This window comes from Tiliqua scincoides, chromosome 4 (assembly GCF_035046505.1).
Source record: "Tiliqua scincoides isolate rTilSci1 chromosome 4, rTilSci1.hap2, whole genome shotgun sequence".
Lineage (NCBI taxonomy): Eukaryota > Metazoa > Chordata > Lepidosauria > Squamata > Scincidae > Tiliqua > Tiliqua scincoides.
Genome location: NC_089824.1, coordinates 205564541 through 205591188, shown reverse-complemented (window position 1 = coordinate 205591188; position 26648 = coordinate 205564541). Strand labels below are relative to the sequence as shown.

At 44.9% G+C, this 26648-nt stretch overlaps 1 protein-coding gene across 1 annotated transcript in view; it reads left to right on the top strand.

Moving 5' to 3' along the window:
- The window catches only part of LOC136648589 (uncharacterized), a 239003-nt gene extending 213150 nt beyond the window's left edge, over positions 1-25853 (top strand). The window contains exons 5-6 of the mRNA XM_066624707.1: positions 3751-3843; positions 25817-25853. Of these exons, the coding sequence (XP_066480804.1) occupies positions 3751-3843; positions 25817-25853 (130 nt within the window). The remainder of the gene's footprint in view (positions 1-3750; positions 3844-25816) is intronic.
- The last annotated feature ends 795 nt before the right edge of the window (positions 25854-26648 follow it).

The window sequence follows — 26648 nt, the reverse complement described above, 5'->3', positions numbered from 1 at the left end:
CAGCCCTCAGTCAGATGTCAATGACATATGCACTCAGTGACCCAGAAACCAAGCTATGCTTGCTTGTTGGGGTTCATGCTATCCACCAAAATAGCCCAGGACTCTTTTAACTTCAGCAGAAGGGAAAACCCTGTCTTGCTTCAGAGATAGATCTGGTGACATAAAGTCTGGTGTTTGGATTGGAATCATATGGGTCCCAGTGTGTTCAGTGCTTTCTAATTGGACATACTGGGCAGAGTGGTGAGATTTTTGAAGATTAGCTGAGTCCATGCACGGGAGCGGGGGCAGACATCCAGTAGTGTGAAGTCCGGGCTGCAAGCCCATTACATTGGGGTAGGGGGAGGATGCTAAAGGATCATTCTTGAGGATGTTTATGCAAACATGTAGTATTTCCCTGTGTCTATATGAGATGTCCAGATCGTCTAAGACAGTGGTTCTCAAACATTTTAGCACTGGGACCCACTTTTTAGAATGGCAATCTGTTGGGACCCACCAGAAGTGATGTTATTAATCTGCAAGTGATGTCATGGCCAGAAGTGACATCATCAAGGAGGAAAATTTTTAACAATCCGAGAGAGAGAGCGTCTCACCCTTCAAGAACTACAAGTCATAGAATTCCTTAGTTTGTGCATGCATTTCCTATGCACAGGCATTGGGAATGAAGAGGATGGAACCAACTGACAGCAAAAGAATAAACATCCTCCACTTTTTCAAACGAGACAAGGCTTTCCATGGGGCAAACAATGTGGGCCTGTAACAGGGTCAGGTTGCAGGGGAGTTTTTTTTAGCATCCTATGTTCCATTTCTGGCAGGGTAACCAGGTGTCCTCTTTTTCCAGGACATGTCCTCTTTTTTAGCCTCATGTCCTGGAAAAGAACTTAAATGTCCTCTTATCCCTGTAAGCAGGCAGTGTATAGCCTTCTTGTAATTAATAAATTATATGTAATAAATAATATGTAATATAGTTTAAATATAATAATAATATAGTGTTTAAATTAACCACATGAAATAATTTCACAGCCTTTAAAACAAGTGAGTGTGTAACTATTTACATTTCAAGGGCAACCTACACATTTTGTTTGTTTACTTGTAGGCTTACATGTATGCAATTTTATATTAAAATGTGCTTAGATCCATTTGGTCCATTAACTTACATGCACTTTTTTAGCGCAGATTTCAATTGCTTTCCTTTCTACCACAGAGATATAAGGTCTAGAATACATTTTATTTATATCACTAAGGTTCTATAGACCTTGGCTGTGACCCCAAGGCCCTGCCAAAAATGTTTCCAGTTGGGCCCTGCAGCTCCTAAGGCCAGCCCTGCCTATAGGAGATGTGTATCTTGACCTGCTTCACATATAACACCAGGACCATAAGAACATAAGAACAGCCCCACTGGATCAGGCCATAGGCCCATCCAGTCCAGCTTCCTGTATCTCACAGCAGCCCACCAAATGCCCCAGGGAGCACACCAGATAACAAGAGACCTCATCCTGGTACCCTCCCCTGCATCCGGCATTCTGACATAGCCCATTTCCAAAATCAGGAGGTTGCGCATACACATCATGGCTTGTACCCCGTAATGGATTTTTCCTCCAGAAACTTGTCCAATCCCCTTTTAAAGGCATCCAGGCCAGATGCCATTACCACATCCTGTGGCAAGGAGTTCCACAGACCAACCACACGCTGAGTAAAGAAATATTTTCTTTTGTCTGTTCTCACGCTCCCAACACTCAATTTTAGTGGATGTCCCCTGGTTCTGGTGTTCTGTGAGAGTGTAAAGAGCATCTCTCTATCCACTCTGTCCATCCCCTGCATAATTTTGTATGTCTCAATCATGCCCCCCCAAGACCCACTAGAGAGAGAGGCTTCCTCGCTCTCATCACTTCCATAGAATGTGCGAAGCTGGCTTTGAGAGAACAATCCAACCAGTCACTAAGTTCAGGAACATTCTTTCTTGCAGGTTACTACTGCAGCTGAGGAAGCTGCCAACCAATTTGCCAAAACTAAATGAGACGCAAAATTTCTGCCTGCCAAATCAGGCAAGAACTGGGGAAAGCTCAGAACTAGATAATATGCCTTTTGCATATTCCTCTCTGAGTTTGTTTTTTAATATAAACAGCAGCCATACAGGGCCTTGATCCAGATCAGGACCACAGTGAAGCTTTAACTCCGTGCCCTCACCATTGTCCCAATCTGGATCAGGCCCAACATGACTACTATATGCCTTGAGAGGAAAATGTCCATTAGCACAAACAGGCAACAGGTGGAGTCTGGAGTAGAATTCGGTTTTCACCCAGCAACTTTGGAGAAGGTATAGTCTTAACCAAAATCTATATGTGACCAAGTTTAGGGGGCAGAACTGTAGTTCCTGTTCTATAGGTCGAGGAGCTCTTGTGGCAAGGTTAAATCCCTCTAGCCACTTGGTAGGCTGTATACGAGCCCTGTTTTACCTCCCTCTATCTGGAGAATGTAGAGCTATTTACTATTTTAGTATTTACTGCTCTGTAGTAAATGCCAAGCTATTTTATCTCCACTGCTGGTACCAGAGAAATACCTCCAGCCAGATTTTATTTCTTTGTCTCCAACTGTAAGGCACACATAGTGACCTGAGGGTAGAAGACAGGCTGGAAAATGCTTCGCTGGTGACCACATAATTGTGTAGTTTTCTGCACAATTATGTTTGGTAGAACCTCAGTTTGATATAACCTCTTTTCATTACATGGTATAGATATCACCTCCATCTCCACTCCTGAGTCTACCGTGCAAGAAAACTGTTACTGGACTCCACTGTATAAATATCTACAAATGGTAGTGGGGGGGGGGGGGGGAGATATGCACCCTTGTGCAATCATTTCTGAAAGCTTACTCTTCACAGAGTGATCAATAGGGAGTTATAAAAAGCCACAACAGACCCTCACAATATAGCTTTTATAGATATACATTTTGGGTTCAAATTGTAAGAAACACAATGGGGGGGCAGCAAAGCATTTTGCTAGTAGGATAAGCAAGAGAAAGGAAGGGGAATTCATGAACCTATGAAGAATGGAGAGTCTATCATTTAGTGATAAATCACCTGTTTTGAACACAGAAGGTCCTCTTCAGGTCGATCTCTGGTATTTCCAGGTGGGGCTAGGAAAGCGTCTTATCTGAACCCCTAAACAGCTGCTATCAGCGTAGTAGACAACACTGAGCCAAACTGATTGCTCTGACATGTGGTTAACTACCTGGACACAGGGGGCATTTCAATCAGCACTATTGGCTATCCCCAGTATGAACTCTTGATATTAGTCAGGGTGGCTAGACTGTTGGCCACTGTATACCTGCACAAAGCTAACTGAAGTGTCCCTGTTTCCACCTTTCTACTCCCCCCCCCCCATAACATTGGTGAGAATTCTCCTTGCCCCAGAGGCTGGTAGTTTCCACTAGTGAGCCACACCATTGGCTACTGCTGCAAAAATAAAGGTCTTCAACATTTTAATGTTGAAGCTCTTGGATTTTACAAATAATATCCCCAGTTTGAGTACTTGCATTATTCTTGCTAGATGTCAATGTTCTTATGGAACTTGTAATGGGATAATTTTGCATGACACCACTCCAGACTTTCAGGCCAATATCTGGAGAGCAGAGGATACCTAAGTTAGCTGTTCCTGTAATAGGGTCTAATCATAGGATCTAAACCACCAGAACCTGGCTGTTAAGAGCCCTTTAAGTTCAACTCTCTCTCTCTCTCTCTCTCTCTCTCTGCAGTGACAAGAGCTTCACACCAACTTGGTTCATTTTCACAAAATTCCCAATCCAAGAGGATGCATACACAGAAACCTGTGGAGACTGTGGCTCAAGGTAATTTTTAAAATATGTACTACACTGGTTGAGGAAGGAGCCACAGCTCATTTGTAAAGCTCCTTCTCTACACGCAGAAGGTTGTGGGCTCAATCTCTGGACTCTTCAGTTAAAGCGAATTTTGGAAAGACCAGAGTTATGCTTCCCTTTCCTTACATGGCAAATCCAACCCCCTGGATTTGAAAAGGATGAGGGTGATGGAGGACGTGCAGAGGAGATGAGAGGAACAAGCTAAAGCAGTACTGACACGCTAGCTTTCTGCACTCTCTCATCTGCTTCGCCTCCCTTTTCTGTTTCTAACCCAGGAAGCAGGAGGAGGAGTGGTGGAGATGACTGGATGCAAGGAAGTGGGCATCCCTCGCCAACCTGTTGCCTGAGACAACTTGTCTAGGTCAACCTCATGGCCCTGGAAAAGACCCCGTGTGTGTGGGCTTGGCGACGGGATGTCAGTCCACAGAAACACTACCAATGGCCTGACTCAGTAGAAGACTGTTCGTAAACTCCTCCATATGTATGTGAACATCAACAATTATTGTCTTTCTGGGGTGTGCAGCTTCCTGGTGTGGCACTGAGGATGGTGCACCAGGCTTTCTGAGCTTAATTTTATCTTTTTCAATATGGCCTCCCCGTAGCAGTTGCCCAAAATGAACAACCAAGAGCACCACCTCCATTTTCAGAGTTGTTCAATTGCTTTGTTGGAAAGAACGACTGAGAGGATTGCATTGAATGGCTTTTCCTTGTTCCTTTTTCCTTTCTTGAGTTGTTTAACTTCAAAATCTGCTGTTGTCACAGGCATGAAGCATGACCCAGCCTAAGGCCCTTTCACTTCTTTGTTTTCCCCTGGACTGGGGCCATGACTGTTCCTTTCCTTTGCTCGTCTTGCTTGCTCGTCTTTCTCAGCTTTTACCTCCCCTTGTTGATGACTTTATCACCAGCTGGGTTTAGCTGCTCTTCAGTACTTTTTTCCTCTCTATTTGCTCACTTTCAGGACATTTGCACATCTCCTCCTCCCCTAAAACCCCACTGGTTGCTTTCTGCTGTGACCTTTAATTCTATTGGTTGTCAAAGTGTATTAGGAAAAGCAACATTCTTGTTGGTTTGCTGTATATTTTTTTATAGTGTAACTTGCCTTTCAAGTAGACTTGACCCTTCACACCTGGCCATATGTGAGACTTGCCTGACAAACAAATATATGGGGGGTGGAGCAAAGGAAAGCATTTTGCATTCATGCTGTTTTTATGGGTAGAATTAATTCAGGACAGATTTCTTTCAAAGCACATAGTGCAGTTAAGGACCAGACCTTTCACACTATCTTTTTTATGTGTCACTGACAGTTTAGTTTCTGCGTCCAGTTCTGGTCGCCACATCTCAAAAAGGATATAGTAGAAATGTGTATATATATGTAAAGTGGAAATGTATATGCATATGTAAAAGGTGCAAGACTGTGACCAAAATGATTACTAAGCTGGGGCACCTCCATTATGAGGAAAGGCTACAGGGTTTGGGGCTCTTCAGGCTAGAAAAAAGGCAACTGAGGGGGGACATGATTGAGATACAAAATTATGCAGGGAATGGATACAGTGGATAGAGAGACTGTCTTTTCCCTCTCACATAACACCAGAACCAGGGGACATCCAATAAAATTGAGTGTTGGGAGAGAGTTAGGACAGACAAAAGAAAATATTTCTTTACCCAGTGTGTAATTAGTTTGTGGAACTCCTTGCCACAGGATGTGGTGATGGCCTTTAAAAGGGAATTGGACAAATTTCTGGAGGAAAAATCCATCACAGGTTACAAGGCTATGATGCAGCCTCCTGACTTCAGAAGTAGGCTACCTCAGAATGCCAGATGTAAGGGAGTGGCAACAGATGCAAATATTATGTTGTCTCGAGTGCTTCCTGAGGTGGGCCACTGTGAGATATAGGAAGCTGGACTAGCTGGGCCTTTGGCCTGATCCAGTGAGGCTCTTCTCATGTTACCTACGTCACTTATTACTGAGAATACAGTTGATGTACTTCATAAACTGTGCATTCCTTTATTTTCCCCATTGTCTTCCTTTAAATGCTGGTTTATTGTAATTTTTAAAAAACTTCCAGCAAGTACTGTGTGAAATCCCTGTGGCTAGATTTTGAATCAGTTTGCTTAGCATCTCCAAACCCAGAGAATGCAAAACTAAATGCTGTTATTTCTGAATTTTTCCAAGAAATATTGGAATAAATAAATATGGGAGGAATTGCCCCCTTCCCTGACAGTCTGCTTCACTTCCACTTCCTTTTCCAAGAAAAAGAACTTAGCCCTAAGTGGATGGGACTGACTGGTTATGGGGCAGCTTGCCTGAGAAAGAATAGAGCTGTTTGTACATGTCATTCGTAGTGAGAGATCAAGTTCCTGAACATGTTCAGAGTTATTTTCTGCCAGGGAACACAGGTAATGTCTATGCTTTGGCCTCTCCAATCAAGGTGACTATCATTTCCTGCTGTGAACCAGGGGACTATAGTTTTCTCTGTCTCCCGATTCAGTTGAGTGGCAGTGGAAACTACATTTCTATGCTCCCTGGCAGGAAACAGTGTTCAGGTGCCTCATGAGCTTCTTTTACAGGTAAGGACAAAGATTATACCCTTCCTTCCTCTAGTGAGACCTGCCTGGCTGCCCCTAAAGATTAAAAGGGGGTTGGTTTGAAAGGGGGGACCTGGCAGGGAAAGTCTGTATTTGGATTCATCTTATTACTGAGTGAGACTTTCCAAACTGGGGGAACTTGGTATTCTAAATTTTCCCATCCTTTTTGTTTGTTTCTGTCACAACTTCAAACGCAATCTCAAGCTTAAGCCTTTCAGGTTTGAAGCCAGTAGTGCATAGATGTCCGTTATAGATCTCTATGGAGAAGGGGTAGCATTAGCAATGATATCAGGAATGGAAGAGGTGGATGTGTGCTCTGGGGAGAGAGGGAGAGTGTGCCAGTCATGTCTTCTGAAGGCAAAGAAGGTTTGGCTTGTTGGGTCTGTCCCAACAACTTCCTGTCAACCTCCTGCTGGGTCATTTCTCCTCCCTGTCCCACAAAAGGTGACCAATTCCCAGCAAAGCAGAACTTTGTGAAACTAGCAGGTGAACATTAAACATTGCAGAGGGGACAGAGGCAAATGGGGGATCCTGCCAAGCTGAATGTTTGTTTTCATGTACTGGCAGGGCAAGAGCTACAGTTCAAACCCAGCTCTTGTCCTCTCTCCCTCCTTCTCTCCCCTCCCTCCTACTTCCCTCTTTCCAGGCAGATACCATCTCACTCATACCCTAGCCCATCCTACTCCCACAACATTATCTGCATGGATGAAGCCTGTTGCAGGACTTGCCTTAGAGATGGACAGATAGACACTCTCCCAGCCAAGACCCTTAATCCAGCTTTTCAGCTAGGAAAGTGATTGGGGCTGCATTCCTATACAGATTTACCCACTGAACTCAATGGGGTTAACTTCCGTGCATAGGATTGCAGTGTGAGAGGCTGAGGCAAAACCTCATTCACACCTTGGGGCTCCCAGGAGGCTTGGTATGGAAGAGAAGTTCATCATTCTGGGTCTCAATTCTTTTTTTTTTAACCTTGAAAGAAGACGGGAATGAGGTAGGGCTGATGCGCAGGCATGCAAAATAACTCCTCTCAATTCTGAGAGAAACAGAGGAAGTGAAAAATAAAGAGGCAGAGGAGAAAAGGTACCTCCATATGACAGAAGAGGCTTTCAGGAGAGATGGCTCAACCAGGACTAGGCAATATACAACTTCCACAGAACAGGGGTCGATCTGATTGCATAGCTGCAAATGACAGAAGAGAAAATGTGCAAATCTTGTTCATATTTTCAAGTACTAGACAGCCCAATTATCTTGCTGGGAGAGCCCAATTATAATGGGAACTGGATAAATTCCTTCTGGGAGCCACATTCGGCCCGTGGGCCTTATGTTTGACATCCCTGGTCTAGTTAAACCCGAATTTATAGTAAGAACTTGACTAGTTCGCAAATTAATCGAGCTGTTTGTGACTAGCTGAGTAGTTCACAAACTAACACAAAGTACATTTTAACCAATGCACTGTTGAAATCAGTGGCATAAGTGCACTGCACCTTTCTTGCCTTGACTTCAAACCCTTTACACTAGAGCAGCTTCATAAATGGCACTCCATCTGTAGGAATGCTTAAAGCTTGTGAATTTGTGGGGACACAGCTCAATTCTTGTCCCAACTGCAGAATAGGAATTGTTATTTTATAGGATTATTGCATGGAAAAAAGCTTGTAAACCAGTTTGTACTCCAAGATAGTACCTCGGTTTGTGCCCCGAGGGTTCAATCCGATCCAGATTTCCAGCACTGATGCAGCCATGCCAGCAGGGTGTTCGCTGGATCCTGCAGTGGGGGGGGGGGGGCAGTCACAGAGGCCTCCTCAAAGTAAGGAAATGTTTGTTCTCTTACCTTGGGGCTCGGTCAGTGCTGCGAAGTTGGATAGGATAGGGCCCCAAGACAGCATACAATGATTTCAACTTAAATGAACAGCTCAAAGAAGCAATAATGAATTTATTTAAAAAGGAACTTGAAGAGTCATCATAATTTATAGTTCTGGTAGCTTCTGTAATACAAATGTGTGGCTTGGAGGCAGGGCTTAAGTGGAGATCATTTGGTACCTACTGAGTACAGTGTTCCACTGTCCTTCAAAAGACCTGAAATAGGTCATCATTAGACAGTAGACTGGTCCCTACCACATCTGATGAACCACAGAACAGTCTGTGATCCACAGTGAATAACAGGGGTTCAGGATGGAGCACAGTGCCATAAATCTTCTCACTCCTGATCCTTTGCCCAGTGGAGGTACTGGTTTCACTTCTACCTTGTGGCTATTTAAAGTAGCCACCCAGAGGTTCTTGATTTTCCCTCCACCCACCCAGCCAGATCATGCTGAGTCCTATTCTACTGCTCAGCTTGTTGCTGGTCTTGAGACTGACCAACAGCAGTCTGGAGACTGTGAACCTGGGAGGTTAGATAACTTTTGGCCAGCCACTCACTACATCAGTGGGAGGAAACACATAGGATATCATATGGGTTTGTTGTGACCCACTATAAAGATATACATGCAGTCACGTTATCTTAGTGGGGACTACGAACAAAACAACATTGGACTCTATATTTCTACAAAACAACTTCCTCATATTAGTTCTTTTTTTTCTTCTTCTAATAATGTTTTTCTGTTCTGCTTCCAGAAGACTTTTCATTCCTTAAAGTCAAATTTTGCAAGCTGCTAGCAGGGCTGAGTGATGTTTGTTCCGAAGGAAACATTTTGTTCGTTTGACGATTACCAAAAATTTGGACCATCTCTGTGCATAGCTGCTTCCAGATTTGCTCTTTTCTCTTGAATTGCAATCAGTGCGCTTTTTACACCAGCTTACTGGGGGCTGTGGGGCAAAGACGTGCACCAAAACACCTAAGTCTTGCACCATGGGGTTATGGTGTCTCTCACCCATGCCTGATGGTACACTGGGTGCCATTACTGCCACTGGTACTAAAGGTCCAGGATGGCTCATCTAGGTGAACCCTCTTATGTGTCTGGACTCTCAGTGCCCAATCCTAAACAATGTGCAACGGCTCACTGCAAGTGCGCACTGTTGCAAACATGCCGTAAAGCATGTTTGTGATCCGTTAGTGCTGACTGAGTGCCGGTGCTAGTTCAGCACCAGTCAGTGCTGGGCTAGCACCGGTGGATAGCCGGTGTTTTGCCACTCTGCAGTCGCCCAAACCACCCGGCACTGGAGAGGTAGGTGGGGGCATGGGGGGGGAGGTAGAGAGGAGGAATTCTGGGGTGGGGGGAGGTGGAGGTAGAGTGCACAGAGAGAGCAGAGGAGGCGTTCCAGGGTGAGGGAGTGGGGCAGGAAGAGGCTGGGACCAGTGGAGCTCAGCTTGGTTCTGTGGCGGCTCCAGAGCTACTTTACTTACCTGGGGGAATGTTCCCTTCCCCTGAGGTGCCACCACTGGCTGCCTGGTTGCACTCAGGATGCCACGGCAGCTTTGATTCTTTTTGGTTCTGTGGCAGCTCCAGAGCTACTTTACTTACCTGGGTGCCAGCTGCCCGGTTGCACTCAGGATGCCACGGCAGCCATTTTTTGTGCCGCAGAACCCCGCGTGCCAGGCAGCTCAGGATTGGGCTGTTAGCCAGTTCCTAACACCCCATGTGTGGTTGTTGCAGTAGGCGCCCTGTGTCACATGCCAGCCCATTGGTTGGTCCCTACAGTGCTTCCTCTGATGGGTCCATGTGCTACTATCAGGTGTGCCTGTTTGCACTGGTGCAAGGTGTTAAATGCCAGACAGGATGCTCTGCCTGTCTCCTGGGGTGGCTGGGTGGTTAGTGAGCAGCTTTGTGGAGTGGTTGATATAGACCTACTTCCCTCTCTTTTTTTTGCCCCTGCCATGGGTGTTTCTGCCAAGTTATGCAAAACGTGAATGTCTCCAACCCATCTTGCTTGGCTCCCCTTTTTGCAGTGAGCCACTGGCACCCTGGCTTGTCTGAGTTCTGTTGAGGCTCCCCTTGTGACTCATCTCAGATCCTCCGATGGCAAAGGTTCCTTACAGTTGGCAGATGCCCCCATCTGCCAAGCTGTCTCCTGTGCCCCTTTTAGGACGCCACCATCAGCGATACCTGAATTTCCTTGAGCAAATATCTTAACTGATTTAATGAGGATATTATTAGCATGGAGACAGAGGATCATTTCCTTAGGGAGCTGAAAGTGGCATGACAAAGAGTGTCATCATTGCCCATGCTGCATACTCTCATTCTTTCGTCCCACTGTCATCTCTAGTCAGACAGGCTTGGTAGATTTTGGTAGTGTTTCAAAACGTACCAAACCCTGTCTGATCAGAAATGGCAATGCAGGGTTTCATTTGTGCCAAAGCAGACCCATGTCAGAGCTCAGCTGTGCCATACATGAAATAAAAATAGGTAAAAGGGTCCCTGAGCAGGTACAAAGTGCATGTTCATCACCATGGAGTCCCCAAAGAGAGTCCCTACACATCAGGGTTTGTGAACTGGGTTTCTAGCTTCAGGAGTTGTATTTCCAGTTGAGGATGCATGTGCATAGTGGATACTGATGGCAATTTCTTGCCACCCTCAGCTCTCTTAAAAAATTATTTCCTGCCTCCCCCTTTAGTATTACCAGTTCTTTAAACATTTTCCAAATGTTTCTGGTCCATAATGTTTGTCTCACCCCACCCTATCTTCTTTAGCTCATGGCCTTAGCCTTTCTGGACACAGCGGGTCAATAAATGGTTAGCAACCTTCAGGAATCGGGAGCAAGTCCCACTGAACCAAGTGGGATTCAGTTTGAAATAACTATTATTAAATGGTTGACAACCTGCAGTCTCGAAAGACTATGGTATAAGCCTACAGCATCCGTTATTCCCAGGTGGTCTCCCATCCAAGTACTAATCAGGCCTGACCCTGCTTAGCTTCCGAGATCAGACAAGATCAGGCATGTGCAGGGTAACAGTTGCTAGTCAATAATAGTGGCCATTTTTCACATCAGAATACATATGTGTGTGTTCCACACCAGAACCCATTGTGCATGACTGTGTTCATTTCAATGGAGAGCACAGATCCTACATCTCCAGCATGATTGGGGGCCTTCCCTGATTGCTGCACACCACCTGTCTCCATGACTGTGACAGGGGCCTGCTTATAGTTAGCAGGTCACATGGCTTGTTGGCCACAAAGCCTGAGTTTTTGCATGCCACCATGAACATCCTCACTGTGGGCTCCATTGTGGCATGGAAAAATTTCAGTTTCTGTTTATGGCCAACTAGTCTGATTCCTCGACCTAAGGAAATGGCAGCTAACACAACAGGGGGATGGTTTTGAAGAATGCTAGCACTTTCCAGCAGAGGACCTCTGAGCATGTGAAGAATAACTTCTCCCTGCCAGTAAACGGGAAAAGGAGTTTTCCTGTTGTTTCCATAAAGCTTTTGCTCCTGAGCAACCTCCCTTGCCCAGTTTAGGGGGGAAAAATGTTTGTTTTTAACCCATTTTTGCCCAGCCCACAGGTGTACACATCTGGTCCTTGTTGGCAGAAATGGCTTTAAAGAATGGATGGAGAGCTCCTTCTCCAACCTTTCTCCTCTGCAAATGCACCTTTGAAAAACAGCCTGGTCCCCCTGAGAAATGGTTTTGCCCTTAATGCAGGATCAAGGGCTTATAGTTTTGTGACATGTAAAGGTGGGAGAAAATGGAGATAACGAAATAAAAAAATAACATAACACCACTTTCAGCACTTCTCATATTTGTAAAGCAACAGCAACAAAACCCTGAAATCTGTTTAAAAAAGATAAAATAAAACCATTTTATTTTGTTTTTATTTATTATTTAATGGGGTGCAATGGTAATGACTGTGACTGGACTTAGTATGAGAAGGGACTTGAGAGGGATGCTCAAGTCTTCCCATAACTGTTGCTGTTCCCTGGCAGCTCCTTCTTCCCTGTAGTCAGAGTTGTCCCCAGCTAGAGTTCTGAATGGTGTTTGCTGTGTTGCAAGAGAAAGCAGCTTGGGCAAGGGAGTTGCAATTAGAAAATGGTGGGTGAGGGAAGCCTTCTTCTTCTTCTCTGTTTTCACACTGAAGATCTCAGCTCCCCTCCCACTGCTTTGAACTATGGTTGTAGATAGAGGATAGCATGTTTCATAAAGAAGGTTGGAATCCCTCCTTCAACAGCATAAGAACATAAGAACAGCCATGCTGGGTCAGGCCATAGGCCCATCTAGTCCAGCTTCCTGTATCTCATAGTGGCCCACCAAATGCCCCAGGGAGCACACAAGACAGCAAGAGACCTGCATCCTGGCATATCACTAGAGGTGGGAGGAAACGGTTGTGTGTGTGTTTTTTTTTTTTTTTGCGAATTTCGGTTTTTCCAAAGTTAGAAATGCAGAAAGCAGTGTTATGTGTTTTTAGTTAAAATTTACATTATAATTATAAATGGTTCCCCCATGGATTTATGGGCATGTCTGTATAATCGCTTGGGTTGTTCCACTTAAAGTGCAGGAGGGACTCATGTAATTGAATGATCTACTCTACTAATACATATGCTGTCAGGCTATAATCCCCTCCTCTGTACAGAAAACTGGATGCAGCAGGGGAGGTTGAGACTTTTTATATATTAAATAAATATTTGTAAGGAGGAGCAAACAGAAAACAACTGCAGCCTAAAATAATACTGCCCCCACATTGGAGAATAGGTGTAACTCACTTATCCTGAATGCCATTCTCATTGTGATCAATTAAATCTCCATGAAAACTTTAAAGGGTGTCAAATAGATCACCTCACTAGGATTCCATGGGAAGTTCGGTACTAGGGAAGTGATACAGAGAATTAGCCTTGGATGGGGGAATTCCCCCGTCTCGTCCCCTGTCAATAAATGACGAGCTGAGGCTGTGCGTGCAGTAATGAGAGTGACACTCCTCCAGCCTGAGGAGTTGGTCTGATTTGCATAAATCTGTTCCTCATGCCCAGGGCATTCATTCATCTCCTGCCGTGAAACTGTGTGTCATTTGTTTGCATTGTCTCTAACTGACTGGGGGGAAAAAAAAATTCAATGGAAGGTGGGTTCATTCGTGCATGCTTTCATGGAAGAAGCTGTTGGGAAAGGGTGTTCATGCACTTTTTATCAGGCGCACATCTCTGTACACTGTGGTTTATCGCTTTCCAATCGGTCCTGTGGTTTCATCCTGGGAAAGTGCCAAGGGAGTAATGCAGGCGCTGATCAAGGTGTAGTGGGTAGGATTGATAATCTTGTGTCGGGAACAGGAGGGCTCCCCATCCCCATCAGTTCCCTCCTCCCAGCCTTACCACACAATCCTATACAGGTCTACCCAGAAGCCTGACTGAACTGAATGGAACTTACTCCCAGAGAATTATAGCCTTAATCCAACACCTATGGAGCTACTCATTATAAGGGCACTGAACTCTTGCATCAGACTTGGAAATACTGCACACCCCTTTCTCATGCATTGAACCCCAATGTTCTTTTCCTTCTAAGAAACAGGCTAGAACGCTCCTCCCGTTTGCTGATGTGAGATAGTAAGCAAGGTCGTTGTCATCATAGACAAGATGAGAACATCTCTCTGAATATGTTTGTTATGACTAGACATTCCCCCTGTATACCTCAATCCCCCCAGGGGCAGGCTCTCAAGCCAGGTTCTGGAAAATGCTGTAGTTTAATGGCTTTAAGAGTAAGATCCATATGGCAAACTATGCCTTATTAGTGTTTGCAATACAGTATACACTTTTTTGAGTCACATGAATACTGGTTGCAAAAATTGGATGATTCTAATTTTTTTCTTGTCTCTGTGAATTTGTTCTAATGGATCAAAAGGGGGTCCAGGTAATGGGCGTCCTCAGTAAGGTGTCCTTTGGTGGGTCCTTTGGTGGGTCTCCTTAAGGTTCATGGGGAGGTACACTTCTTCCCCATGGCATCAGGGGCACAGTTGGGGACAAAAATCCCAGTGACCAAGAAAATGACAGTTGTGCTCAATTTAACTTGAAGGGTAGACATCAGCAGCAAGACCTGCTGCAGTGTTGGGGCCTAATCATCTGCATGAGGGTGCCGTTTGCCAATGTGAGAGTGACCTGTGGATCATCAAAGCTGCCTTGGTCTATGTCAGTAGTAAATGTAAACTGGAGTATCATGTTACCTTTCACCATTGGATTTGAGCAACTTTCAGCAAGTATAAACTCTTTTTACTAATGCACACATTTTACAAAACGTTGAATTCAATGTGTTTGAAAAGGGAAATTCAGATTTGAACCCCATATTAAAAATACTGCACAGAGATACATCTAGGTCTAATTACTTGGCATAATTGTCAGCTCAAAGCTGACCAACAGACACTCAGGATCGGGTAGAATGGTATCAAGAGGCTGGTTTCTAGATTTGAAGTAAGTGGCGTAGCTAGAGGGGATGCAAAGCACTAAGTTTGCAGGGAGTCTCACCGCAGCATGCAAGGGGCCCCTCCCCTTCACCTTCGGAGCCATTTCAGGCAGGAAGAGCAAAATGGAGGCTCCAAGGGGGAGGGGCCCCTTGCACACTGTGGTGAGGCTCCTTAGTGCTTTGCACCTCCTCTAGCTATACCCCTGGAAGTAACTATTGATATTCCTTAAGAAAAGGCACTTTTTATTATTGTACTACCAACATTCTAGAGCAGTGATTTTCAACCTTTTTCATCTCATGGCACACTGACAAGGTGCTAAAATGATCAAGGCACACTATCAATCTTTTGACAATTGATAAGGCATATCATGCTGCTGGTGGGGGGGGGGCTCATACCCCCAATGGCCCTACTAATAAATGACCCTCCCCAAAATCCTGTGGCACACCTGCGGACTATTCATGGCACAGCAATGTGCAATGGCACACTGGTTGAAAATTGCCGTTCTAAAGGATGGACAAAATTCATGCCTTAAGAAACTTACAATCTAAAGCAGCTACTTTCAACCTTTTTCATCTCATGGCACACTGACAAGGTGCCAAAATTGTCAAGGCACACCATCTGTTTTTTGACAATTGACAAGGCACACCCATTGACAGGAGGGGCTTGCATCCCCCAGTGGCCATACTAAGAAATGACCCTCCCCTACACTCTCATGGCACACCTGCAGACCATCCCCGGCACACTAATGTGCCACGGCACAGTGGTTGAAAATGTTTGATCTAAAGTAGGGGTACCCAAACCCTGGCCCTGGGGTCATTTGTGGCCCTCAAGGCCTCTCAGTGTGGCCCTCAGGGAACCCCCAGTCTCCAATGAGCTTCTGGCCCTCTGAAGATTTGTTGGAGCTCACATTGGCCCGATGCAACTGCTCTCAGCATGAGGGCGACTGTTTGACCTCTCGCATGAGCTGCGGGATGAGGGCTCCCTCCACTGCTTGCTGGTTCACGTCTGTGATGCAGTAGCAGCAGCAAAGGAAAGGCCAACCTTGCTTTGCGCAAGGCCTTCTATAGGCCTTGAGTTATTTCAGCACCTTCATTCATTCATATAAGTTCATCTTTAATATATTCATTTATGTAAATTTACTCAAATTTTAAATGTCAATTAATCCTTTTTTTTCCCCAGCCCCCGACACAGTGTCGGAGAGATGATGTGGCCCTCCTGCCAAAAACTTTGGATACCTCTGGATCTAAAGTATGGCACTGAGTAGCAAACAGAGGTGGAAAGGAGAAGTAAGGCATCAAAAGATACATGTAAACAAATGAAGTTATACATATTAGTATCTTTGTCATGGCTGAGGGATAAAGATGGGGGGGTAAGCAACAGCTTCATGGAAAAGGGTGGGGCTTGTGGTTGAATTTGGAAGGGAAAAAAGGAAACATCCTTCTTAGAAATAGCATTTTCTATGAAAGTTATAAACAGCCACAAAAGAGGTCTATGACAATAACAAGCACAAACCCCTTTTTAAAAAATCCACATTTATTTCCAGAGCTCGCAAGAATACGATGGGACTTTTCACTCTGAACTTAGCTGCATGTTTCAGCTTTCTTTGAATTCTGTGCCTCTCCCTTATATTTGCACACATGAGCTGTTTGCCCATTCCTCCGAGATTACTCTCCTTTTCCGATTTGAAAGCAGTGATTGAATAAACACAGGCATTGTCTGCAAGCAGAGATCACAAGTTTGTATAAGCTGGTGGCTTTTTAAAAAACAAAACTTAATACTGTCATCATGATATTTTCTAGTAACTTTATCCCGGATGCTTGAATACGTCGAGCTCTTTGTGGCACTGCAGCCATTGAGGAAATGAATGACGTTGCTGGTTTGATTCAGTTTATTGGCTACACTTCAAGAGCCCGAGTACTTGAATATTTATTCAGGCCGTGGATTTGTAAAACAGCTCAGTTTTCCTGACCCAAGCCTGCTATTGTATGTTTGTGGGGAATAATGCACAGGCGGCTATAAGAAGGCACGTCACCGACTTCTTGAAAACTAGAGCATGCAGCCTAGACCCAGATCACCAAGTTGCACGTAGACATCTTATGCAGTATCTGAGATCATTCAGTATCTGAAGTCACTCAGATACATAGTAAAACTCAGTGCAAAACTCCAAAAGTTTTTGCTCAGCAGCATCAGACACCGAACTCTCTTCCTCTTGGGAATTCCCACAAGCTTCCCACCTTACTGATTAAGAGCAGAAACAACTGTTTTTGCAAGCAGCATATAGGAGATGGGGAAGGGGCACACTCCATTCGGGAAGGAAGACTTGCCTCCGTCAGGGTCATAGTGACTTGCAGTTGCTCAACTCTACTTCCCTGCCTCCGTAGGAGCTGCTCGCTGCTTGGAAGACACAGAAGTGGCCAAAAGATGACGCCAAAAGGGGAAAGTTAAGGACGCATAAGGGAAGGAAATTCTGCCTGATGAACACTGGCATCATGTGAAAACCACATTATTTCAGTTCCTGATACTAGACTGGAAAGCAAGTTGATTGTGAGGATCGCAGAGTGGGATTTATGTTTTTAAATACAATATAAATAGCATCGGTGCGCTTGCGAGGCTTGCTTACACCTGCCCATTAAGTCTCTCCAGTCACCTGAACCTCTTCTAGATGGGGGGAGGGGGAGGGATTCTTGGCAGGAAACCAGTAAAGGGTTAGCTACCTCCACACTCCTTATGTGAGCCTCATCTACCTACTATTGTAGAGCAAAAGCAAGAACCTAATAAGATTAAGGGTGCAATCCTAACCCCACTTTCCATCACCGACAGAAGGGCAATGCAGCTTTGAGGGAAGGGAACAAACATTCCCTTACTTTGAGGAGGTCTCTGTGAGTGCCACCCAACTGCAGGATGCAGCACACGTCACGTTGGCACAGCTATGCCGGTGCTGGAAAGTGGGTTAGATTTGGCCCAAAATCTCTGCCTTTTGCTCCTGTCTGCGTGATGTGGATAAGAATACAAAAAGGTCAAGGAGCTGGTCTTTTTTGCCTCTGGAAGGTAAAGTGGCCTACCTTCCAATATTCACCCCCTCATCGCACGTTGTGGAAACCGTTTTTTTCTTGGCCTGCTTTCCTATAGTCAATTAGCCTGCACTGAACTGGCTTTTTGAAGCACCATGTATACATACACTGTGATGGCTTAGAGACAAATCCTGAGGGGTCGGAGTGCTGACGCTGCTACTCGGCACCAGCGCTGGGTGTCACAAATGTGCCGTAAAGCAAGTTTGTGGCACCTGGAGAAGGGCAATTGGCACTGGGCCAGCACCGGGCAGATGGCCAGCCAGCACACCTGAAACACCAGCCAGTGGTATTTTTGGAGTGAAGGAAGGCGGGGAGTGGTCAAAATGGGGCAGAGGGAAGGTGGAAGGAAGGAAGGGAGGATTTGGCCTGGGAGCGGGGCAGAGATGACGGCAGCCTCTAGTGCCAAATCCTAACTGCCCTCCTGGCCTGGGCAGCCCAACATGAGCCTCCTCAGGTCTGCACCTGCTCAAAAGCTGGCACAGAGTCGAGGAGACCCATTGGTGTCGTGACTGCTTTATCCAAGGGAAGGCAGCAAATGCTTTTCCAGCACTAGCCTGGAGCCCACTGGATCAGGCAGTTGCCATTTTGGCACCACTATAACCATGGGTGCCAAGAGGCTTAGGATTGGGCTGCCCATCTTTTCTGGGAAACTTAAGAAAGGCTTAAGCTCACCGTGCAACTGGTTTACTTCCAGAACAGTTGCAACTGTTTCCAAAACACACTAATTTTGAATAGTTCAGATACATTGTTTATTTTGAACGTTCACCCAGCTCAAAAGACAGAGACGCAGCACCAAACGTAATCTACACATAAAATGTTTCCATCAAATAACACAATTTTAAAAAAAAAATCCAACTATTTTTAGGCAATTTTGTGAATCTTAACAAGTAAATGGACATTGCATCTTGGTGCCATCTTTTCCCTCAGGGCAGATAGATGCTTCCTTGTGTGTATAAGGTCTTCTTTTATTTTGTACAGGGCTCTGGTGCTTGCGAGCAAAAGTGGGTTTGAAATGTACACACACGCAAGGCTGCAACAAAACGTTGTCAGACGTACATCTCCCTATGAGAAGTTTCCACTGAACTCAGTGGGGCTTGCTTCAGAGTGAGCATATTCTGACCACACCATGGGGTTCAAGGGGCTGGACTGGAGCATTCAACACTGAAGCCTTACCTTTCTCTTTGGGTCTCCCTCTCTCTATTTTTTCTCTGATTCAAATGTTTTTCCCATTTATTTTCCTCTCTCCAACCCCCTGCAAAAAGTTAGCCTTAAAATATAGTTTCAAATCCTGCCAGCAAAACCTTAAAAATTGAAACTGAAAGTACTTTTTCCTTCTCACCCACCAGAAAATGATGTTTTTCTAGGAATCCAGAGGTTTTCACTCTTTAACCCCTCAAGTACCCTGAAAGCAAAGTGTTTGGGGTGAATTTTTGGCAGTGTTTTTCTTTATTAAACCTCAGCACTTCAGCAAGCACCCAGAAGCCTCAATTATTTCAGTGGGTGGTCCTGTTGTAGCTAGATGGAGACTTTAGAAAGATGTATACTGTATTTTCATGTATTTGTGTATATACGCATGCCAACTTAAGAAGACAATTCACGCACCAGATGAAGTGGAGTATTGCTTATGTGTCAATAAATGTGTTTTTTAAGGGGCCACAAGACATTCTGTTGTGTTTGCTGCTGCAGACCAAGATGGCTGTCCTCCAGCCAGTGGCATAGCTAAGGAGGTGCAGGGGGTAGCAGTTGCACTGGGCATCAAGCTTCAGGGGGACAACAAGCTGAATGCATAAAATTACTTTTCCAAAGATATATAACATGATGGTATTATTCATACATGCCAAGATTTTCACAATTTTGGTCACTAGTGTCAAGCTCAGCTTGTTTTATGCAGAATGCTTTTTTATGCTGAATGCAGTGAAACAAACTGCATTGGAATATCTGTATTCTATCAAAAGTAATTCTATCAATTAACCATAAAATGAAAACACCACTGCCTTATGGAACAAAAAGTGGATTTTCATAACTCAAAACTGACCTTTGAAACTGATTGTTCTGAGAGGCAATGACATGGTATTATGTTATTGACAAGCTGCAATGACAATGTTATCATGATCCAGCATTAAACCAATATGGTGTTAATATGAGTCAGCTCTCATTTCCATGTATCAGAATACATTTACCCCTGCTAACTGGGTAAAAAGGCACTTTTTCAAGTGTTGCCCCTCTTATATTTAGCAAGGGGAGAATAACCATCCCTCTTCACCCCAGCACAGTGTCTCTGACTGATAAGGGGCATACTTTTTATTCACTTAATTAAATTTGATTTTTTCTGGAGGGGCTACAAATCTTGTTTGACTGCACGTAGCAGACAGATGCCTTAGCTATGCTACTGACTGGGGGGAGCTGCTGGGGGGAACCCATCTCCTCCCCCCAGCAGCTCGCCACGCACTTGCTCTGCTGCCACTACACGATCATTAGTTATGCCACTGCCTCTGGCAGTTGTTTCTATTGAAGTGTACTTCAGGCAAAGATAATTTCAACGTTTTAGTTTTAAGGCCTGCATGATGGTTGTTTGGCTGTCCTCTGGCTATGCTCTTTGACCTGTGATTGGACTTTGTTGTACGTGCCCCAAGCAGAAAGCAGAGCGGCCAGTTATCAGATAACAATATGAGACATGGTATGACATTTTTTTGTGGGGGGAATCATGCTGATAAGGAGCCAGTCAGTAGCTGTAATGCAGGACTGCAGAGACCTGTGCATTTGGAAAAGCAATCAAAAGAAAAGTCTGGAAACAGCTCTAATATTTCAGTTCTATTTTGTGGTCTGAGACGGGAGGGGCTATTTCAAACTAGACCAGTGTTTCTCATCGTTTGTCCCCCACTCTACGACTTTGCATGGTCCACCTATTGGAAGTACCAGTGACGTCATCACCAGTTACTTCTGGATTGGGAGGCCAGACACAAAGCAACAAGCACTGGTAAGAGGCTCAGGGCAATTGAGAGGTCTTTTCTGAGTTTGCACAAAGCACATGCTGGTGATTTTCCTACTGCTGCTTGTTGCATTGCTGGTCTCACTGCCAGGTGGCAGTGGTCTGGGGGTCCCACGAGTACCACTGGACACCACCTCAAGTATCACCAGTGGTAAAAGTACACTGGGTGATAAACACTGAATTAGATGGTTCCTTGTGTATTTTTATTTATTTTATTTTTCTCGTTTTTATACTGCCCTTCCTCCAAAGAGCTCAGGGCGGTGTACACAGCTGCTCCCCTCCTTAATCCTGCAGATGAGTACAGATCATGAGGATGGAGCTTCCATGCCTAGAGCTTGCACGGATGCAAGGTTGGGTGAACCTGCAGGGTCCAGAGCAAAATCAGTGGTTGGGAGCCCATGCAGCAAATGCCCCAAATGTGTTGCCTGTGCAGGTTTAAGTTTACATATAAAGAAGAGCCTTGTGCTTTGGTCAACACTTGAGAACTGGAAAGTTGGTTCCACTGCAAAATGAAGAGTGAGATTATGGGAGATACAGCTCTAAAGCCAGAAGGCCACACGCACAGATTAGCAGATGACGGACAGCTGCAGCATTATTCACCCTCGCAGTCATTCTATCCTGAAAATTGCTCTAATCGACGCCATTTATGGAATGCTATATTAAAACAACAATTATCCACGCCAGTCACATCTTGATGGTACGCCCATCATAAATGAGGAGGGATCTTGGCAAAACAAAAGAAAAGAATGATAGATAATGCACAAGCAAGCAAGAGCTATACCACATAGAGAGACTCTCTGTCTCTTCTTCTGTTGCAATCAGCTAAGAACACCCACTCTATCATCTGTACACCAGGGCCACATACACCCAAGAGGTATTCTTGGTGGCTGCTCCCTTCCTGGAGGAGGTCAAGGCTTGATCCTGAACCCTTTTCTTGCTGACCTCGCTGTGTAGGTTGTAGATGTACGTTGACTTCTAACAGCTAGGCGTGGGGTTCATGATGGTAGCTGGGAAAGTTACCGGAAGTTTTAATCTTGTTGGATCCTTGTGCTGGTGATCTGTATGATTTGTTTTTCCAAGGTTATGTCACACTTCTTACGTTTCAACTCGTTTTAGCTTTAATATCAACCAGAATCAAACAATCAGAACAACTGAGCTAATCTGAAAGTGACAGAGTTTTTTTTATATGTAGAGATGGTCTGTGATCAAGCACAGGCGCACTTCATGTCCACCAGCTTCAGATTCCAGGGCATAATCTGATACGGCAACCTTGCTGAAACCTGAGCACAGCACGGTCTGTTCAGTGCCAGGATGGGGGCCCGTTGGGAGTCCTCTACATGCTCTGCTGGGTTTCATCATGAAAGAAAGGTGTAGGAATCAATGCAGGAAATAAAGTTAAATATGCCTCTCTCTGCTGAATCAGGGTCTCTGGTCTAGTAGACTGTTACAGACTTCAACCCATTCAGCCACTGGCATATTTTTCAAGCCTCAGACCCCTCATCAGCAAAACAAGAACAATGACCTACCTTACCAGGCTGTTGTGAAGTATACGCTCACACAATAAGGTGTGTTAACACCTAAAGGTGCTCTAGAAATGAATCATCTATTCTCTGAAATAGGAACCTGTATGTTGACTCATCAGGCAAGGAGACAGAAGGAACACTGAATTTGAATGAGGGCTTTTGTATAATTGGGATCACGCACACCCATATCCCTTCCCAGTCCAACAGTGGTCACCGAACGGCATCTGTCTCTGGCCCTCCTTTGACCTCCCACTCACCCTCTGTACTAGCTTAACCAATCAGAAGAAGTGGCACTTTTTCCCTGCCTCTCTCAGAACCACTTCTTCAAGTAAAACTCAGCAGCACGATTTCCTAGACCAAACATATTGTTTCAAACAGTCAAGGAGGTCCTATGTCCACCACACAGTGGTGCATTCTGCTTTCTCCAGTGGCCACCCAGAGGCCTCAGGAAGCCCACAAACAGGACTTGGAGGCAGTGATGGTCTCCCCTACCATTACTCCCCCAGACTCTGTTCTACTGAAACTGTTTATTAGCTGTCCTTGCAGCCTGATAAGGCACAATGCTTGCAAATTTAGATGCATTCATTCCCCTGAACCCTGATACAATTCACTAATTCACATTCCAGGCTCAGAATGTTTTCTTAAGCTTGAATGGGATACTTCTCAATATTACCTTACTGTTACTTTAAAACAAAAAAACAAAAAAACAAGAACAAGAATGAAAACACAACCTCTTTCCGCCCTTGACTTTTGCCTTACCAGTGCCTCAGTCTTCCTCCTGTATGGTCTCCCCCTCCTAATCTGAATTTACATTTTAAGTGCCATCACTTATAGACCTGAGCTTCAGGTTATCTTTATCTTCTTCCCCACAGGGCAAATAGCTTCAGAGATGAGAAGTGGGATTTACACTGGGGAGATGGCACATTGGAAAAGGTTAATAGCTCAATCCAGAGCTCAATGTGCCGTGCCTGCTTACCACTGGCGCACACTGCTGCAAATGAAAGTCCCCTTCTCCTGAGGTGCTGATCGCGGCTGCTGTGGGCATGCTGTGGGCATGCTGTGGGCATGCAGGATGTGGCGGCAGCCGTTTTTTGTGCTGCCGCAGCCATGTGCCCCAGGAGCTCAGGACTGGGCTCTAAATTCCTTCTTCTCTCCACCACTAAGACCCCAACCCAGTTGAGGGACCCCAACCCTCTGTCGCTGCTTTTAAGATTTTTAAACAAGCTGTCCAATATGCAAAGATCTTCTGCCGCCTGGTCTGATTTGACCCTTAAGCAGTGGTAACTTGAGAAAAAAGTATATATGGCAATGGTTCCCAGCTGTGTGCCATGGCTCCCTGGGGACATGTGGAAACCAGCCAGGGAAGCCGCAGAATCCTCGCGAAAAAACATGCTGTCCTATACAATGTATAGGATTGTAGCCCTAATGGGAAGCCGTGGCCAATTAATTATATATAGGGGCACTTGTCCTCCTCTGGCACCACCAACATAAAAATGGCTTTCCTGAATGAAACTAAGGTCCATTTTGTTTTCTACAGCAATTCCCTGGACACCTCTGGGTGCTTATAAGTAAGACGTGGAGGTTATTAGTGACCCTCCCCACAGAGAAGTGTCCCAGCATTTGTATTCAGACGTCTCCTTCCTTTGAATATGAAGGTGCCCAAAGTCATTTTGAGACATCCTCCATGAATTTCTAAAGCTATCTAAAGACCTAATCACATGGCATTTTTAAGTAATGACCTGATTTTCTTCATTTCTTCCTTTGTTTCTCAAGTGGTATGGGGGGGGGCTTTGAATTTTTATGAAACTGCAGTAAAGATAGAGGGCCTTAAGACTTTATCCCTGCAGCAGTTCCAATCCACATTAAGTGCTATTGAAACAGGGTGGTGGTGGAGAGTTTCAATTTGCTTTCAATTGAAAGCATTGAACCTAAGACCTTTTGAGAGCAAAATATGTGCTCTACTACTGAGTGACAGCCCCTCCCTGATGAGCTTTGACCTGGGGAAAGCTCTACCCTTCCAAATCCCAATTTTCAGGAGCCACTTCTTCCCTATGCCCCCCTTTGCTTTTGCGCTATGTATGCTTCCTGCAGGTATAGGTGACATTCTGAGCAGGTGTCAATTCACATGCTATGTTATGTGGAAATCTCTTGGGTGGCCACCCAACTTGGGTGTCCTACGAAAGGTGGGATACATGGATTTTGCATTAAATCCATACAATACTAGTTGGAAACCTGTGGTTGGCTACCCCTCATTTACTTGTACTTTATTTTACACACACACACACACACTGACAATAACCCACAGGCTATTTTTAAGAATGCTCATGGGAATGAGCGGACACAGCAGAAATCACAAACCGAGCGTCTCTACCTCAGTGACTGTAGTGGGAAAGAAAGTGCTGACACAAAAAACCATAATTCTTTACTTGGGCTGTTGAGATCTGAACACTCTTCCCTTCCAGCGGTTAGAGGAGTGGCTGTCCTGCTTCTGTCCTTCAGCCTGGCAGAACGCATCTTTGCAGTGTGCTGCGTGCAAATGCCTAGAATAGCAAAGGTTTCTTCTTCATGTCAATATTTAGGAAAAAAAAATAAGTGCGTTGTGGGGACACGTGTCCTGCAAAAGATCCATTGATAGGAATGGGAACTGCATATCCAGTCACGTCATAAGTAAAACACAAACTCACCCAGGAGAATATGCAAGGCTGGTGCCACATTTTAGCAACTACTCTGTTCCTGGAGTTATCCTGCACCCTCCAAAAGGAGAACAGCAACTGAGGGCCACTTCCAATGTTATCTTTAGCAGTGTGAGAGCTGCTGTGCTGTACGTAGAACTGTAATGCGATACCCTGGCACCCAGGGCAGTGAAATTGCGATGTTACATGATGTGTGATGCCACTTCTGGGTTCTCCCTGGAGAAGGAGATGCTCACGGTAGCAGCTTTGCACGCCCCATTCCTTCTTCTGTAGAGACTCCCAGCTTCCACAGGAGATGGGACACACAAAACTGCCAGCATCTCCTCTGTAACTAGGGCAGAGTCTGGGGGGCAGTCATGCACCCCTGCTTGGTATAGCGCCTGGGACAGATGCCCCTCAGTCTCCACCCTAGTTACGGATCTGGCTGTATGTCTTTCCAGCCAGATATCAAGAAGTGTGAGGTCATAGGAGAAGATATTGTATTGACATGTTTATATAAAGCTCCCTTATCCTGGATCAGACCATTGGTCTATCTATATCAGCATTATCCATGTACACTGACTGACACTATTCCAGCAGTGCAAGGCTCTGATAGGATTGGGGCCTCAGTCACGTATGTACTATCTTCATTCCTTCATGTTTGTGCATTTCTGCTGGCCACTTTATACGTGAATGTATGAAAGATAGATGAAGCTTTGGGAGGCCCACTTGTTTTGGAAGAAATATAATATCATGGCTATAATTCATACTTTTGTCTCTTTCTAGGCTCACTCTTCAACCCTGCCTGCTACACCTGGAATGATGTACTGTATGCTGTATTTGCCAAGACTCTTTTTCAAGCTTGATCCTGTAAACTCTGGAACCAGCTGTCACAGGTCTTTCTGTGACCCGAGCTTGTTAGTCTCAACTCCTGACAATTGTGGAGAGAAGACATATGCCTAGCAAATCTTGGATGGATGCCAGTATTTGTGCCTCTTTACTTCCACACCAACCCATGTATTATCATTATGATTAGGTTCTCATGTCTCTTCAGACATGAAGCTCCCCTTGGAAACTGACATGGAATGTGCACTGCAGATTTTTAAGTATGCATGATTAAAAATGGACCAGCATGATTGTGGACATGATATTTTAATTTTTCATAGTTTGGCAGTCAGCAAGACAGAGTTGAGGTCCATACTCCTAAAGCGCATTCACATGTTGACATAAGAACATAAGAAGAGCCCCACTGGATCAGGCCAAAGGCCCATCTTGTCCAGCTTCCTGGATCTCACAGTGGCCCACAGATGCCTCAGGGAGCACACAAGACAAAAAGAGACCTGCATTCTGCTGCCCTCCCTTTCATCTGGCATTCACACACACTCCAGTACCTTTATTGGCATATTAAAAGTTTACAGAGAATAAATAACTTAATAAAATAGAACAGCTTTGGAAATGTTAACTTCAAACTTTGGCCTTAGAGACTACTGCTAAAAATTCTGCCACCAGGTTGGTAATAGGAGGGGAATAATCACTGAGAAGAATTGGGAAAGGATCAACAAGGGAAACAGGAAGAGAAGAAAGAAAAGAATCAAGTAAGTGGGACCTGAGGTTGTGA